The 18,280-nt window shown below is 47.2% G+C and overlaps 1 protein-coding gene across 7 annotated transcripts in view; it reads left to right on the forward strand.

The window, feature by feature from the left end:
• LOC117356715 (squalene synthase-like) overlaps window positions 1–8,731 on the forward strand; it is a 68,904-nt gene extending 60,173 nt beyond the window's left edge. For 5 of the 7 annotated variants that reach the window (XM_033936316.1, XM_033936321.1, XM_033936319.1 and 2 more), the window contains 2 exons: window positions 2,326–2,478; window positions 7,646–8,729. In XM_033936316.1, coding sequence (XP_033792207.1) covers window positions 2,326–2,478; window positions 7,646–7,861 — 369 coding nt within the window. In that variant the 3' untranslated portion in view covers window positions 7,862–8,729. Of the gene's footprint in view, window positions 1–2,325; window positions 2,479–7,645 lie in introns of all 7 variants that reach the window. The other 2 variants (XM_033936320.1, XM_033936318.1) reach the window with 2 other exon arrangements.
• Window positions 8,732–18,280: the final 9,549 nt, after the last annotated feature.

The raw sequence follows: 18,280 nt of genomic DNA on the forward strand, positions 1-18,280 counted from the left end.
GTAGTAGATTTAAAACAAACTGGAGAAACTATTTCTTCACACAACATGTAATTAAACTCTGGAATTTGTTGCCAGACAATGTTGTGAAATCAGTTAGTTTAGCGCGGTTTAAAAAAAGCTTGGATAATTTCCTAAAAAAGAAGTCCATAGGTCATTATTGAAATAGCTTGGGGAAATTCACTGCTTGTTCCTAGGATAAGTAGCATAGAATCTGTTTTACTACTTAGGTATTTGGGACCTGGGTTGGCCACTGTTGGAAACAGGATACTGGGCTTGATGGACCTTCGGTCTATCCCAGTCTGGCAATTCTTATGTTCTTAAGTAGCTGCACATGTTCAGAGCAGAGAGTAGCATGGGAACAGAAATTTCACCCATTCTTGCTTAACCCAATGGAATCTAACAGATACCCACCTGCACTGCCAAGATCTATTCCATTACCCCCCATCCTCATAATTAATTTTTCTCCATCCATACCTGTACCCTTAGGAGTCAACACAATTATTTACTTGTTTGCAACCCTCTGTTTCCTCGCATTACCAACAGCCACCCATGGTTTATTGTATGGTATTCACCATTCAATCAATGAATGTTCCGAGCTTCATTCTAGTGTTCCAGTTGCCTTTGTGCATTCCAAGCCTCATTCTGTGGTCACCAGAGATTTGGACCACTTCCTTGAGATCCCTATGGCAACTTCTTCCATCCCCATAGGAATCCCATGATATCTTCTTCCATACCTGCAGGAATCCCGTGGGTTCTGTGGGATTTCCATAATCCCCATTCCCTTGCAGCTCTCTAGTTCAGAGCTATTTATTCTGGTATGCAGTTTGAGTGCATGATCAATGCTGCAGTCTCTTTATCAGTCCTGTTACAGATGAGAAACGGTGCTCTCAGTAAATGTCCATGCTTGGGGTCAGGGGGTCAGAGGCCCAGAGGCACTAAAGCCAGCGATCGCCACTAAACCTGTTTTGACAGCTTTAGCGACGATCGCATTCGCAGACCCGATGCACAAAACAACTTGCTGTGTGTTTTTTCCCTCGATTACCCATTTTCTGATCTGGCCATGCAAATCAACTAAAACCCCATACAAACTAGCCAAGTGATTGATGCACTAACATTGCTTGGCTATGCACAAAAAGAGGCAAGGATTTTAGTGATCCAAAAAAAAAAACCCAACTGTGTTACCGACAGGTCTGCCTGTTTTTCTTTTTGGGGGGTTTTGGGTTATTTTTTAATGGTACAGATATTTTACATGCATTACACATACAAAATATCGGTCCCATTAAAAAAAATGAAAAAAGAACATCCCCCCCCCCCACTGCCAATGACTGCCCTCTCAGATGACTCTCGATGAATGTGGCATCCCCCCCCCACCCGTGCTAGCAGAAATCAACAGGAGGGATGCCCATTCCCTCCTGTCATGCTGCTTCCTCCACCATGCGAGAAAAAAATGGCTGGAGGGATGCCCACTTCTCCTGCCATCGGTAGTCCCCCAAACCCCCCCTCCCTGTACATTTCAAGGAAGTTGGGAGCAGGAGGGATGCTCTGTCACTCCTCCTCTGAGGCCTGCCTGACCAAAATGGCAGGCCTTTCCAGTACATCATGTGATGCATGGGGAGGGGTCCAAGACCCTGATTGACTGAGGTACCTAAGGCCATTGGCATCTGCACCAATCAGGGCCTTGGGTCCCTCCCTGTGCATCACATGATGCACCAGGAAGGGGAAGGTCTGCCATTTTGGACAGGTGGGCTTTGGAGGAGGAGTGATGGGGCATCCCTCCTGCTCCCAACTTCCTTGAAAGGCGGTGGGGGGGGGGAGAGGGGGAGTTCAGGGGACCTCCAGTGGCAGGAGGGAGTGGTTGTTCAAGCTATCTTCAGCTAGCTTCTTGAGGAGGGTTATAGAGATCTGTATGCAGAGCAATAGCCTATACTAGGGGTAGGCAATTCCGGTCCTCGAGAACCATAGGCAGGTCAGGTTTTCAGGATATCCACAATGAATATGCATGAGATAGATTTGCATCTCAAGGGAGGCAGTGCATGTAAATCTATCTCATACATATTCATTGTGGATATCCTGAAAACCTGATCTGCCTGTGGCTCTCGAGGACCGGAATTGCCTACCCCTGGCCTATACCAAATGACAAGTTTCTTTAGCTATCTTTTTTTTATTTCCAGAGCATGCATGAAGGATACTGGCTTAGATGGACCATTGGTCTGATCCAGTATGGCTATTCTTATGTTCACTTCAATTAACTGAGTTTAAAATACTGTACTTTTCTCTCTCTATGCTAGAGTTAATTAGAGATGTTTTACTTTTATTCACCCATAGGTGATGGCCATTGCCACTCTGGCTGCCTGTTACAATAACCAGAAGGTATTCAAGGGTGTCGTGAAGATTCGGAAAGGACAAGCCATCACTTTAATTATGGATGCCACAAACATACAAGCTGTCAAAGCTAAAATTTACCAGTATGCTGAGGAGGTAAGAAGAGAAGTAATGGTTATGTAAACTGTTCTGTTTTTTAACACTTAGGATTATGACCAACCAGCCTAATATGAAAGTTGTTTTCTCTTTGATTTTTTATGTTTAATTAGAAGAAACATTGGAGTCACTTTTTCTATTGTAAACACTGAGGCCCTGATTCTGTAAAGTACCGTCCCAATTTTAGGCAGTTGTAGGCGTCCTACAGCTGTCTAATCAGCCAATCGGGATGCATGTTTTTTTTAAAAATGCTCCCCAGGCAGGCCACCTATATTGAAGGCGCCTCTGGGAGCCTAGGGAGGCCTGCAAGTTGCCTAAACTCGCCTAAGGGCCTTAGGCGAACCTAGGCGGCCCTACGCGTCTCCCTAGTGCTGGCCTACATTGTAAGTAGACGCGGCTGCTATACTTATCGCGGCAAGGGATCTCCCTGCCGCAATAAGTATAGCGGCTGTGGCTGCCTGTCCGATCACCAGCAGGAGGGTACCGAATCTCTCCTGCCGGAAAGCCACCCCCGCCCCCCGAAACTCTAGATCGCCGGCAGGAGGGTGCCGAACCCCTCCTGCCGGAACCCCCCCCAAACTTCCAATCGCCGGCAGGGAGGGGCCTGAGGCTCTGATTGGGCCAGCTGGCCTGCCTCTTCAAAACGGGAGGGGCCTTAAACAACTTGGGACAATCAGAGCACCAGGTCCCTCCCGGTGCATCCCAGGATGCACCGAGGAGGGGAAGGCTCATTTTGAAGAGGCGGACCAGCTGGCCGCAGGGAGTAGGCATCCCTATGCTAGCCAACAGAGTCATCAACTATAACTTTTATTTTACATGTTATCTTAAGTACTGGGTGAAACAAATGCCTAACTACTATAAGTATCTTCCATACCATCGGAAGTCAGAGTTTCAGCATATGTTTAGCACTCTCACTCAACTCAGACAGCATATGGTACAATCTGCTTACGATGCTTTTGAGCTGTCCTCTAGAGTTTCTGCAATATCTGTGGCCATGAGAAGGCTGGCATGGCTCAGGATAGCAGACATGGATGTTAATCTCCAGGATCGATTAGCCAACATTCCGTCTGGGAGATGAGCTTATGGGAGACACTATTGAGAACGCAACTCAAAAACTTTCGCCACATGAATAGCCTAAGTTTAAGTCATCTACCTCTAGACCTTTCAAACCTTCCTATCAAAGGCGTTATACAGTGAAACCTCTTCCTCCTTCCAGGCTGCAGGAGAAAAAACAACAGCAGCATCCTCAAAAATCTCAGACCTCTGCTCCTCCCAAATCTAATCAGCCTTTTTGACCGATTACTCAAGAGCATAATTTCAATCAATCTAATTCTGCCTCTTCCTCTCCCCATTGGAGGTCACCTACAACATTACCATCATCATTGGCAGTTAATCATCTCCGACCTCTGGGTTCTCAATATCATTCAAGAAGGTTATTATCTTCATTTCTCAACATTCCTCCATCTTCCAAGAGAGTTTCCTTCCAAACTCTACAGTCCCCCCTTCTTCTGCAGGAAGTCGAATCTCTGCTTATTCTCAATGCCATTGAGAAAGTTCCCTTGGACAGCAGAACACAGGGTTTTATTCCTATTTCCTTGTTCCAAAGAAGACGGGAGGTGTTCGACCGATATTGGATCTCAGAGACCTCAACTGGATCACAATGATTGATTATACTCTCTGGATCTTAAGGAAGCTTATACCCACATTTCCATTCACCCAGCCTCTCGAAAGTTCTTCAGATTTCAGGTGGCAAATCACCACTATCAATATAAGGTTCTGCCTTTCGGTCTTGCATCCTCTCCCAGAGTTTTCACCAAGTGCCTGGTGGTGGTGGCAGCAGCCTTGCAGACTCACGGTTTTCAAGTCTTTCCCTATCTAGACGACTGGCTCATCAAAAATCCTTAGTCTCAGGGTGGTCTCATAGCGACACAAAAAATTATATTATTTCTGAAAAATTTGGGATTCGAAATAAACTTCACAAATCTCAACTGCCCTCCTAGATATTGTTCAGCTCAGGGTGTTTCTTCCTCAACAGCGTGAGGACACTTTGATACAACTTTCCATCAAGTGACCCACCTTCACTCACTCTCAGCGAGGCGCATGATGGTTCTTCTTGGTCACATCGATCTTGGCTCATGAGATCATCAGAGAAGGATAATAATTCCCATACGGTGTGTGTATTACCCTTTATCAACAATAGTAATGCTATCAAGAAAATAATTTTAAAATATTGGCCTATAGTTCAATATCATTCTTCACTTAGGGATAAACCTAAATTCGCCTTTACTAGGGCTCATAACTTGGGTGAAAAGCTTAGGTACGGGAGGGGTGTTCATTGCAGACAGAGATTGTCCGCTCATAAACCTTGCGGCCATTGTAGCACTAGCGGGTATGTATGGTGTCAATCTTTTATATCTATTCCAAACCAGCAGGGGAAGAGATTTGACCTCACTATGGGCACCAACTGCGATTCCCAGGAAGTTGTGTACTGCCTGATCTGCCCCTATTGGGCAAACCAGTAGAAAAATCAAAACACGTATTGTTGAACATCTCAGCAATATCCGCAGGGGCAGAGAATCCGCCCCCCTGGTGGATCACTGGTTAAGGGAGGATCACTCGTTGTCAGATTTGAGATACACAGTGCTTATATATATTAACCAATATGAAGGAGATATCTGCAAACTTTTATTACAGAAAGAACAACGATTTATTTATAACTGGAATACAGTATCTCCCAACGGTTTAAATTTAGAAATCGAGTGGTTAAATATATAAGAGTATGTGTGGTGTCCTCAGGTGCAACTTCATTTCCGTTGCTTGAATTGCAGGCATTTGATTAGATGGATGTGTTATTGAGAGTGCATGTATTTAAATCCGAGAGTTTAGGTAGTCGTAGTCCGCTCCTCTTCCGGTGTCATTCCCCGATGTAGCTTGCCTGAGAAGGTATGTTCATTAACTTTATACTGATATAAGACGAGTTTGATATTTGATATACGATTGGAGAGATTCAGTTATAAAAGTATGTATGTATTTGTTTTAATTTAGAAATGTTTTTAATGTTAGTTTGCTTTAATCTAGACCCCTCCTGACGAAGAACACGAAACCTGGGTCGGGGGGCCAGGCATTGAAGTAACAAGCACAAGGCACTTTATCAGCACCTTAATATGCACTTCAGCACATTATATAATTGTTTACACCTTTTGCACTAGTTGCACAATCCATTAACGCTGCTATTGACTTTTATAGTTGTTCCGCCATTTTGTATCGGATGGCTGGAGCTTGAAGATCACATGTTTTACCATCTAGCCACATGAATTGGTTCAGCGTTATTGGAAACTGAATCAATATATTGCTGTAAAGGATAAGAGTTTGTTTTTAATACATAAGCTTGAAAGCTTAATAAGAGCTGTGATTCAATAAAAGATCTTCTTGGTCACATGTCATCTACAGTTCACATGACTCCTTTTGCCAGATTTCACCTATGGATCCCTCAGTGGTCGCAAGCTCTCAACCTGCTTTCCCAACATATTACAGTAACATTTTCTCTATGACAATCTCTTCAGTGGTGGATGCTCTCTTCCAATCTTTCCAGATATTTGATGTTTCAAACACCTCCTCATCAGAAGGTTCCCCCGACAGATTCGTCAACGTATGCTTGGGGAGCTCACCTAGATGGTCTTCACACTGAAGGTTTTTGGTCTGCCAGAGGTCGCTGCCATCACATAAATCTATTGGAACTCAGAGCAATTTTCAATGCTCTCAAGGCTTTTCAGCATCTTCTTCAACATCAGGTCCTTCTCATCTGTACAATCAAGTAGCCATGTACTATGTGAACAAGCAGGAGTCTGCCACCATGATTCTGATAACTCCTCAGTGGCCCAGACAACCTTGGTTCTCCCTTCTACTTCAGCTCAGGGAGCCATTTCTTCTGCCAATTTTTCCATCTTTTCTTAGAAAGAGTTTCGGTTCTCTTCTTCATCCCAACCTGCAGTCTTTGCACCTGACAGCTTGGTATCTCTCGGGCTGACTTTGCTTAACCTTCATTTTTCTCAATCTGTTAAAGACATCTTGGATGCTTCCAGAAAACCAGCCTTAGCTTGAAGGTCACCCACATGTGAGAATATGCTGCTTGCATGTTCTGGAATAAAGCACAGTAACTTACTGTAACAGGTGTTATCCAGGGACAGCAGGCAGATATTCTCACAACCTACCTCCCCTAGTTGGCTTCTTAGCTGGCTATCTGAACTGAGGAGCTGCACGCCTATGTCGGGCGGGAAGGCACTTTCGCATGCGTGGTGCGGTCAGTCGCGAACTTTCTAAAGTTCTTAAAGTGCACAAACACTTTAGCAGCTGTCCATATTGGGTTACGTGCAGGGCAGGATTAATTTGTTGAGGGCCCCTAGGCACACAAGTTCACTGGGCCCCCCAGCCCCACCCGCCCAGCGATTGGCTGGCCCAGAACTTCCTCTCCGACGTCAGAATTGATGTCGGGTGGGGAAGGTTGGTCGGCCCGGTGCTTCAGCGTCCTCTTTACAGGAAAGGGAAGAAGGGAGAGCTCTGAACTCAGTGGCGGCCTGTTCCCCAATGGCGGTGGCTTGGGGGAGAGCAGGGAGAAAGAAAGAAAGAAAGGGGGGAGGGCAGGGCTAAAGAGCCGCATGCGGCTCTCAAGTCACGGTTTGACGACCACTGCTCTAGGGTAACACCTAGTGCCTGGATTTAGACCATGATTCCAGGGTTCCCAAATACATTTATAACATTGTTTCAAGTTAAACACTGTCACTTTAAATGAGCTTGGTATGTTGGGAAGCAATGTATTATCTCTCTCTTGCCCCTGCTGCTCATAGCTCATGGAGCCACCACAAACGTGACGGTTTCAATAGTAAGCCCTACACGGTGTGAGGTTGCCAGTGTCACTCCTACAATATATAAAAACAGGAAATAAAATCCCTGAATAGCTGTAGAGGCATTTGGTTTTGGATCTCTATAAGCCTAGAAAAATAGGAGGAAACTACCAAGCCTTTCTACCATCCCCCTCAAAAAAAAAGCCCAAAGCAAACAAAAAAACCCTTGACTTCAGTTACTGTTAACTTGTCAGCTGTGTTCTGAGCCTTGACATACCTTAACTAATTTTATACTGTATATTTTTTTTGTTGTTGTTTTCCTACAGATTTATCAGAAAATTCCAATTTCAAACCCTTCATCTAGAAAGACACACAGGATTATTCTCTGCATCAGGAACTTGAGTTTTCCTAATGGCACACTGGTTTCCCGCAATCATTTCTCACCAGTCTATTTGTATTGTGCTATGCTTTTGGCAGCACTGAGTTGGCAGTACCTAAGTGCAATGTCCTCTGATGAATATGTTCAAGCCAGTGAGAACTGAGAGACAAGGAAAGAGTTCCAGGAATCGCATAATATCCCAGATTAGACCATCTCATTGTGTTCTAGTGTCTCTTCATGTAGACTGATGCTGCCACATTGTGTTTTGTGTTGACTACAACAAGAAAATTTACCCTGATCCCTCCACAAAGGGGACACGACCAAAAAGCAAAAGACTTGTGGAGAGTTGATGTCCAAGATGAAGTCTTCATTAGAATAAATAAATAAATAAATAATCCACATAAAAATGTGTTTTGACTACTACATGGGATGAAGAACTGCCAGCCTAGATCTGCAGAACTGGATATTATTTTTTCATATTATGTTTGGAGGTATGGGATGCATGGTCTTTTTATATGAAGACAGTAGTACTTGACATTCAGATTAACCAACAATTGATACAAACAAAGAAAAAAAAACCCAAACAGCACTTATTACAATCAAATAATAAGATAAGTATTTATCCCCTCCCCTCCCTCCCACCCACCCTTCCTGGATGTGCATAACACTCATTCAAAGGGTAATATTAATGATCAATTCGTACAAAATTTTATTAATGGATCCCAAATTTCTTTGAATTTATTATAGTGTCCCAATTGTAACGAGTTCATACGTTCAAACTTATAAATTTGATATAAGGTTTCCCACCAAAAATGATGATTTATTCTATCCCATTTTTTCCAGTTTTTCTTGATTAGTTGCATACCAATTCCTGTCATGATAAGAAGTAAACTATTCTTATTTGCATTTATTGGACTCTTGGGCATTAATAGTGTTCCAAACAACACTACGTCAAAGAAGGACTACCGGGTTTCAAAGGATTGGATAAATTCCTGAAGGATAAGGGGATTGAGGGATACAGATAGAGGTAGAGATAGGTTATGATAGGGTATAGATAGAAGGACAAGGGGGATTAAATGATTTAGGCAAGGATCACCTTACAGGTCATGGACCTGATGGGCCGCCGCGGGAGTGGACTGCTGGGCGTGATGGACCTCTGGTCTGACCCACCAGAGGCAACTTCTTATGTTCTTATATGACAATGAGACTTCCAATATCATATTGATTTGACCCCAAATAGACCTCCAAAATTTAAGTATCAAGGGACAATAGATGGTCCAGTGTCCCTATATCAAGATGACAATGCTAGCATCTATTAGACTTAGACCGATCTAACTTCTGAAAACGAACAGGGGTCCAAAAAATTATATATGACAGAAAAAAACAAGTTTGTCTCATAGATGCTGATGCGGTACATCTTATCCTCCAAGTCCAAATTCGTGGCCATTGAGTTGCAGGAATCTGCTGCTTTGTCTCAATGCTCCAAATATCTTTTAGACTAGTTTTAGGTTTCTTATTCAAATATTCAGAAATTAATTTATACCACTTGGTAGCCTGATGCCCTAGCAAATCTGTCTGGAAGCATAGGCCCGGCAAGCTATACTGAGTTTTTAAATTTCGCCAATCAGGGGACCCTTTCTGAATGGCCTGCTTCAACTGCAACCACTTATATGCTTGAGCCTTTGTAATGCCAAATGATTGTTGCAGTTGTAAAAAATCAAGCATTTTCCCATTTGATAACACATCATCTAACCTGCCTGCAACCAATGCTTCCAGGGGATTTTAGACTCACCAATTTGAATCTTGGAGTTCAACCATAAGGACTGACACATTGATTGATGAATCGAAATAGGTGTTAGGTTATTAATAATTTTTTATGTTTTCCATGTGGAAAATAAAATTCTATTGTCCTTATAAATCCTAGGTAACTTGATACTTAAAACATGACACAGTCGCAATGGGGACAGGAGTTGCCATTCTAATATTAGCCAATCCGGAAGATGCTCCATGAGTTCAAGAAGGATCCAATACATACCCTGCCGCATAATAAAAGCTTGATGGTACCGATAGAAATTTGGAAAATTTACCCCACCCGCCGCAATTGGTTTTTGCAAAGATACTAAAGCTATTCTGATAAACAATGAAAAACTTTTCTCAGTCAAACAAAAATGTAGTAATTCATAAGAATCCAATGTTATTAGACAAGTTAATAACTTGAAAAGAACGCTAAATTAAAATATAGAAATCCAACTGCCACTCCAACTATCAAATAGAATCCTCTGTTAAGACATCTGCTGCTGTTAATGAAATCTTGTAAACTCTTAGGATCCCGATATTGTTTTGTACTGTTGTTCAAAGTAAATTTCATAATGGCTGGATACAGCAGCCCATACTTAGCTCCCAACTCTCTAAGCTGTGGCCTGAGATCTAGAAACTGTTTTCTGAGAGAGGTTGTATGCTTCGCAAAGTCAGGGAGAAACAGAAGGTTTTATCTTGCCAGATTACTGTTTTTGCCTGTTTTGCTGCCCCCAAAATATTCATGGCCTGCTGGAACCGCAAGACTTTGAAAATTAGAGGTCTGGGACCCCTCTGATTAATAGGCAACCTAGATGGCACATGGTGTGCTCTCTCAATCTCGAATGGCTGAACAAAATTGAGAGAGGATTTTCAGAATAAATTCAGTAAGGAAGTATACTGCATTAGTCTCTTCTGCCTCCTCATTCAAACCAAAAAGACAGATATTTTTACGTCTGGATCTTTTATTAGCCTCTTCCAGATCCTGAACTAGCTGGGACACTAAATTATGATCTGTGACAGACTGAGTTACATGTACTTCAGTAGCCAGTACTATCTGCTCTAATTGATCAACTCGAGCATTACTCACTGTCAGCTGTTTTGCCAGGGTAGAGACTTCTAGCTGAAGAGAGGTTAGTTTTGAAGTAGTTTGAGAAAACATATCCTTAATGGTAGAGATTAGAGAATGGCACGGGGACTGTTTATCACGGTAAACCGCGGGTCACCGCAGTAAATCCGCAGGAATGGAGACATTTGCAACTGGTTTACTGCAGGAATGGGGATAAGACCTTTTACCGCCTGGTGGGAGTGGTGAAAAGTCTTACTCATGTGGTAAAAAAATTGTGCCTGTGTCAGATTCGACATCTTCTCCCCAGCTCCTCTTGTGCCTATTTTACTTTCAGGATCCAGCCATGCCACAATGAAGACAGAAGGAACATAAAACCAAAGCCTTAGACCAATGTGATTTGAAGAATAAAATTACCAGACAACAAAAAGAAAAAAAATAAATTTATTTTATATTTTGTGATTAGAATATTTCAGATTTGAAATATGTATCCTGCTAGAGCTGGTATTATACATAACTGGGGACCACAAAGTCCAGGCTGTGCTTCTTTAGCTTCCAGCTGGCTTAGGGCTCTCTCTCTGACCAGGGGGCAGTTGCCCTAGTTGCACTCCCCTAACATTATTATTTTTTTTTTTTAATATATGTTTATTATCAGTGAGGAGTCAACAATACAAGAACACACAAGCAAATATCGCAAGGAATACAATTCTTGCCATGTGCGACTAAAGTATTCTGTTAGCTTGATTTTTCTATGTAGCATTCTGTAGTAATTTGGTTTGTTCAGTTTTCACAATAGTGATGGGGATATTTATGAAAGGGAGGGGAGATGGGTTTTGTTGAACCTTGCTCTGTTTTATTTGTGTTTATAAAATGACAATTGTCAGAGGAGAAGCTTCTGCCCACACACACACGAATGCAGGGCGGCACAGGCAGGCTTCACCTGCATCAGTTTATTTCTAAAGCGCTGCGAAGGTAAGGGGGAGGGAAGGAGATAGATTTGGCCGGAGGGAGGGAAGGGACCGTGAAAGCGATCGATGACCGCGCGCCTTCCCTACCTTAAGTTTATGTACGCCACGAAGGTAAAGGGGAGGGAGGGAGATTCTCGAGCTGCTGAAGGGCGGTGAGGTAGCAAGAGGGAAGGGTAGATGCTGCGGGGACGGGGCGGTGAAGAGGATGGTGGTCTGGTGATGGGGCAGTGACAGGGACAGATTTTTTCCCCTTGTCATTCTCTAGTAGACATGTTATCACTTGTTCTAAAAGTTCCATTGTGTCTTTAGGCAAAGGCACCTTTGATGGTGTCGGTGGGTCAGGTTTTAATCGTTTTGCTGTTCCTCCAAACCTCATATTCACCTCCAACTTTGTTTGTTGTTTACCCAAAGCAATTCTACATTGAAGTTATGAACTTTAAAGAAAAAAATTTCAATGAAAATCAGCTTAAATCAACCAATACTGCAAGGCAGAGGGGGAGTAACTGATTCACATGTCCATTTCCTTATGCGGCCAAGCTCCACCCCCAGTGTATGGTCTTATAGGGCCTTGATTTTCCCTTTCATATGTCAAGCTTTAGCACATTATTCTTCCTTTTTTTCCCCAAATGTCTGATTTTATTTGTAATGTCTTTTCACATTATGTGAAAATGGTCTCCATTGACTGATGATCACAGCTTCCTTTGCAGTATTCTATAATTTAGATTTGTTTTCTTTAAGTTACAGTGTGCTATAGTGTGCCCCCATATTTTTTTTAATTAATTTGTTCGATTTATTTCTTTTTAAGAAGCCACCAAAGCTATTCTACAGCTAGGACAATAAGGCCCAGATTTTGTATAGGACGCCTGGGAGGGGTGACCTATACAGAATCGGGCCTACATTAACCCTGATTCTGTAACCGGCGTCCATGTTACATATGTCGGTTACAGAATCGGGTTAGAGTAGATGCAATAGGTATAGCGGCCGAGCCACCTGTCCCCCACCCATCCCCGATCGCCGGCAAGAGGGTATCCAACCCCTCCTGCCGGAACACCACCCACCCGACATCCCTGATCGCCGGCAAGAGGGTGCCCAACCCCTCCTGCTAGAGGATGCCCCCCTCTGGATCCCCCATGCTAATGCCCCCCTGCCGCGCTAACACTCCCCGATGACCCCCCCTAACCTCACCCCCAACTAACCTCACCCCACACTAACCACTTACCGTATTTTCACGCATATAACGCGTGCGTTATACGCGTTTTTACCTACCGCGCATATCCCTCGCGCGTTATATGCGTGAGCGCGGTATACAAAAGTTTTAAAACATAGTTCCCACCCCGCCCGACGCCCGATTCACCCCCCCAGCAGGACCGCTCGCACCCCCACCCCGAACGACCGCTCGTACGCGCTCCCACCCGCACCCGCATCCACGATCGGAGCAAGAGGGAGCCCAAGCCCTCTTGCCCGGCCGACTCCCCGACGTCCGATACATCCCCCCCCCAGCAGGACCACTCGCACCCCCACCCCGAAGGACCGCCGACTTCCCGACAATATCGGGCCAGAAGGGAGCCCAAACCCTCCTGGCCAGACCGCTCGCACCCCCACCCCGAACGACCGCTCGCACGCGCTCCCACCCGCACCCGCATCCACGATCGGAGCAAGAGGGAGCCCAAGCCCTCTTGCCCGGCCGACTCCCCGACGTCCAATACATCCCCCCCCCCGGCAGGACCACTCGCACCCCCACCCCGAAGGACCGCCGACTTCCCGACAATATCGGGCCAGAAGGGAGCCCAAACCCTCCTGGCCACGGCGACCCCCTAACCCCACCCCGCACTACATTACGGGCAGGAGGGATCCCAGGCCCTCCTGCCCTCGACGCAACCCCCCCTCCCCCCAATGACCGCCCCCCCCAAGAACCTCCGACCGCCCCCCAGCTGACCCGCGATCCCCCTGGCGATCCCCACGACCCCCCCACCCCCCTTCCCCGTACCTTTGGTAGTTGGCCGGACAGACGGGAGCCAAACCCGACCATGTGCCTCAGGCCGCGCCCCCAGGTGGGACCTAAGGCTCCAGGGCCTATTCTGATTGGCCCACGCGCCTTAGGCCCCACCAGTAGGCGGAGCTTTAGGATGGATGGGCCAATCCGGCCTCATTCCTTCGTTGGCTGCCTGCCGGACAGGCGGGTTTGGCTCCCGTCTGTCCGGCCAACTACCAAAGGTACGGGGAAGGGGGGTGGGGGGGAAGTGGGGGTCGCCAGTGGGGTCGCGGGTCGGCTGGGGGAGCGGTCGGAGGTTCTTGGGGGGGGCGGTCGTTGGGGGGGAGGGGGGTTTGCGTCGAGGGCAAGAGGGCCTGGGATCCCTCCTGCCCGTAATGTAGTGCGGGGTGGGGTTAGGGGGTCGCCGTGGCCAGGAGGGTTTGGGCTCCCTTCTGGCCCAACTACCAAAGGTACGGGGAAGGGGGGTGCGGGGGTCGCAGGTCGGCTGGGGGGGCGGTCGGAGGTTCTTGGGGGGGGCGGTCATTGGGGGGAGGGGGGTTTGCGTCGAGGGCAGGAGGGCCTGGGATCCCTCCTGCCCATAATGTAGTGCGGGGTGGGGTTAGGGGGTCGCCGTGGCCAGGAGGATTTGGGCTCCCTCCTGGCCCGATATTGTTGGGGAGTCGGCGGTCCTTCGGGGGGAGGGATGTATCGGACGTCGGGGGGAGGGGCATCAGGCTTTCAGGATGGGGACAGACCTTCAAGGGGGGACAGTGCACGGAAGTCAGGGGGGGTGAACGGAGAGTCGGAAAGTCAGGGCGGGCGAAAGGAGCGTCGGGCAGCATGCGCGGTATACCCGTGAGCGCGGTATACCAAAGTTTTTGTACATATCATCGTGATTTCTGCGCGCTATACCCGTGTGCGCGTTTTATACGGGTGCGCGTTATTTGCGTGAAAATACGGTAATTGTTGGCCGGCCGGGTCTTTCTGCCGTCCAGCTGGCAGGCCTGCCTCGTCGAAATGAGGCGAGCTCACCCCTTCCCCGCCTATCCCCGCTAAGCCTAAGGCCTCAATGGCCTAGTCTTTAGGCACCTGGGCCAATCAGGCCTTAGGCTTAGTGGGGATGGGCGGACCCACTATGCCTAAGGCCTGATTGGTCCAGGCTCTATGTGCCTGAGCCAATCAGACCTTAGGCTTAGAGGGGATGGGCTGGAAAAGGGCAGGCCAGCCTCATTTCGACGAGGCGGGTCTGCTGGCTGTACAGCAGCAAGATCTGTCTGGTGGGCCAACAATTAAGAGGTTAGTTTTGGGGGGAGGTTAGTTGGGTCATTAGGGAGTGTTAGCGCAGCGGGGGGCATTAGCACGGGGGGTCCAGAGGGCATCCTCCGGCAGGAGGGATTGGGCACCCTCCTGCCGGTGATCGGGGTGGGGGGACAGGCGGCCGTGGCCGCTATACTTATCGCAGCAAGGAGATCCCTTGCCACGATAAGTATAGTGGCCGCATCTACGTATAATGTAGGCCAGCATTTTGCTGGCCTACATTGCAACCATCTCCTCCTCTACTAGGGAGACGCATAGGACTGCCTAGGTTCACCTAAGGCCCTTAGGCAAGCATAGGTGGTCTTGCAGGCCTCCCTAGGCTTCTGGATGCACCTTCAATATAGGCGGCCTGCCCAGGGAGCATTATTATTATTTTTTTTTAAACATGCATCGCGATTGGCTGATTAGAAAGCTGTAGGATGTCTACAGCTACCTAAAATCGGGATGCACTTTGCAGAATCAGGGCCTAAATGTTTCCCAATAGCTGTAGAAAGGATTCTGTAGTACTGATCAGAAGAGCAGTTTTCTTCTACCCATTCTAACGGTACAGATGTCCAATCAGTAGTAGTTGGGAATGTGTAACAAAATTTGGCTTGAAAATTTATATTTCATTTCAGTGAACTGCTGTAAATCTTCAGCAGTTTAAGGGGCTTTACCTGCTGTTGGGACACAATCGGCACGTTATGCCAACCAAGGCCGGGGGGGCAAGCAATGGATCCTGTTGTGGATACCATCAGGACAGCAGAGCCTGCTGCAAGAGACTCAGTTCAGCTCTGGCCTATGGAACTCTAATTATCGTCTCTACCACAAGCCCCAAGACCTGGAAATGTTTCTAGGCAGTCGGGGTCTGAGTGGCCAGGAGCCTCTGATGACTGACCGAATCTTCTCATGATGGGAGATGGGAGGAACATTATATTCTATCCTGTGAGAAAGCAAACCCCCAGGAACACCAAATGCTGGGTGGGCTTGCAGTGACTCCACCAAAGGTTGATCACCCAGCCTAGATGGTGCAGCAAATGGACCACCTGCAGAACCACCTGGATCCTCTTAGCCAAAGACGGATCTCTGAGCAACCAATTGTCCAGATACATGTGGACCAGGACACCCAAACAGTGATGATGCGCTGCCACTATCATTGTCATCTTGGTGAAGATCATGGGCACCATCGCCAACCCGAAGGTAAGAGCCGCAAACTGAAAGTGCTACTGCATGACGTGAATCTGCAAAAACATCCTGTGTGCCGTAAAAATGGGGCTAAACAGATACACCTCCATGAGATCCACGGAGGTCTGCAACTCTCCCGGCATTAGCAAATCAATGACAGAATGTACCATCTCCATGCGTAAGCTGGTGCCTAACTTTGGAGACTTTCATTGGGATGATGAAGCATATCAAGTTTCTCCCTGAGCCCAAATTGTTCTCTGGCACGGGCTTAAGGGCCACAAGATCCAAATGTCTGTGGACCATGGCCTGCACCCGAAGCACCACCTTGAGGCTTTGTGCAGGGAAAACTAGAAAGTACAAAGAGAGAAGACATGAAAACTCCAAAGTGAGCCTGTCACGCAACACCTCCAAGACCCAGGATCTGCTGTGATGGTCTCTCGTTCCGCCAAGAAAGCAGACAGCTGCAACACCCCCTCCCCCCAATGCATGGGAGAGAGAGCCAAAGGGCAGGCACCAAAACTGTCTTCTTGGGGGGCGCTGCTGGATGTCCATTTGAGGACTGCTGACAGCCAGACCCCCTGCGTCTTGGGAACGCAGAGTACTTCTGCCTTGAGGAGGGAGGACCGTCATACTGGTGAGGATTAGAGAATGACACGGGGAAAAAATCTGTCCCGTCACCGCCCCGTCCGCGTCCCACCATCCTCTGCACCGCCCCATCACAGCCATTCCCTTCACCGCCCCGTCACCGTCACCGCCATCCCTTTCACCGCCCCGTCACCGCCACTGCCATCCCATTCACCGCCCCGTCACCGTCCCCGCTGCATCCATATAAGCCTTAGTACTGTAATATTTAGCTTATTCCTTTCTTATAAATCAAAGTTCCTGCTGCTGAACTAGAGAAAGAGATGTTCAGCTGGCAGGGCTTTGTTTATAAATTTTTATCAACACAACTAATATACTACTTTATCCTAAAGCAAAAAGTAAATAAATAAATAGAATTTTTTTTTCTACCTTTGTTGTCTGGTTTCTGCTTTCCACATCTTGTCATTCAATTCCTTCCATCCACTGTGTGTCTTCTCTCTGCATCTTCCATTTGCTGTTACTGTGCCTCTCCCTTCATCCTCCCCCAATTGGTCTAGCACCCATCTTCTTCCCTCCGCTCCCCCATAGTCTGGCATCTGTCTTCTTCCCTTCCAGCATCTTCTCCCCACTCTGTCTTCCACATTTCCCTTCAGGGTCTTTTCGTCTACCCTCTTTCAATGTCTGTTCTATTCCATTCCACCACCACCCTTCCCTCCCACCTTTACCATCTGTTCCTTTCTACCACCCTTCAGCTCCTCTCGCGTGGCCTAACTATCTACCTCCCTCCCTCTTATTTTCGTGGCACATTACAATGTAATTTGTGCAAGCCGCTGGAGCCTGCGAGTTCGGTCCCTGTCCCATCCCCATAAACCATCTCGCTTCTGTGCTCCTATTTTCCCCATTTCTAATATCTCTCCTATGTATCTGCCATTGCCCCCCCCCCATGTCCATATACCATCCCCATGGCATGTCCCCTTTATGTCTCTGCCCCTATGCCCCATGCACATAATTTCCCCTCTTTCTGTTATCTTTCTCTGTCCAGATTTCCCTTATCTTCCTCTTCCATACCAGTGTGTCTCTTCTTTTCAACCCCATCTAGCTTCTTTCCCTCTTTCTCCCCCCCCCCCCGCTTCCAGCATCTGGCTCACCTACCTGTCTTCCCCTTTCTCTCCTGCTGTGGGTTTCTTTCTTTCCCTCTTCATCCCCTTGGCCCAGAATTTTTTTTCCTTTCAGTCCCTTCTTCCTAGTATGAGCCGGAAACACACGCGATCGCACGATCTAGCAGCCCCCATCTTCCCGATCGCAGCGTTTAGCCAGCTCCCTCCCTCCACCTCACCTTATATTCTGAGTTTGCCGGCTTCCTTTTTCCTGAGACGTATGCGTTCAAAAAGACGTGCACGCGCAGCTGCGCGAGTCCATCAAACTTCTCTCCTGCAACTTCCTGTTTCCGTTTGCGTCAGAGGAGAAGATTGATGGAGTCCCGCAGCCGCGCGTGCATGGCTTTTTGAACGCGTGCAGCTCAGGAAAAAGGAAGCTGGCAAACTCAGAATATAAGGTGAGGTGGAGGGAGGGAGCTGGCTAAACGCTACGGGTGGGCGGTGGCTGCGGGGACCGCGTGATCCTTAATGCCTCACGGCGGAGACAAGACCATTCACCGCTCCACGGGGCGGTGAATGGCCTTGTCCCCGTCCCCGCAGCGACTGTTATTTTTCTTTCCCC

The sequence above is a fragment of the Geotrypetes seraphini genome, chromosome 3, assembly GCF_902459505.1.
Source record: "Geotrypetes seraphini chromosome 3, aGeoSer1.1, whole genome shotgun sequence".
NCBI lineage: Eukaryota > Metazoa > Chordata > Amphibia > Gymnophiona > Dermophiidae > Geotrypetes > Geotrypetes seraphini.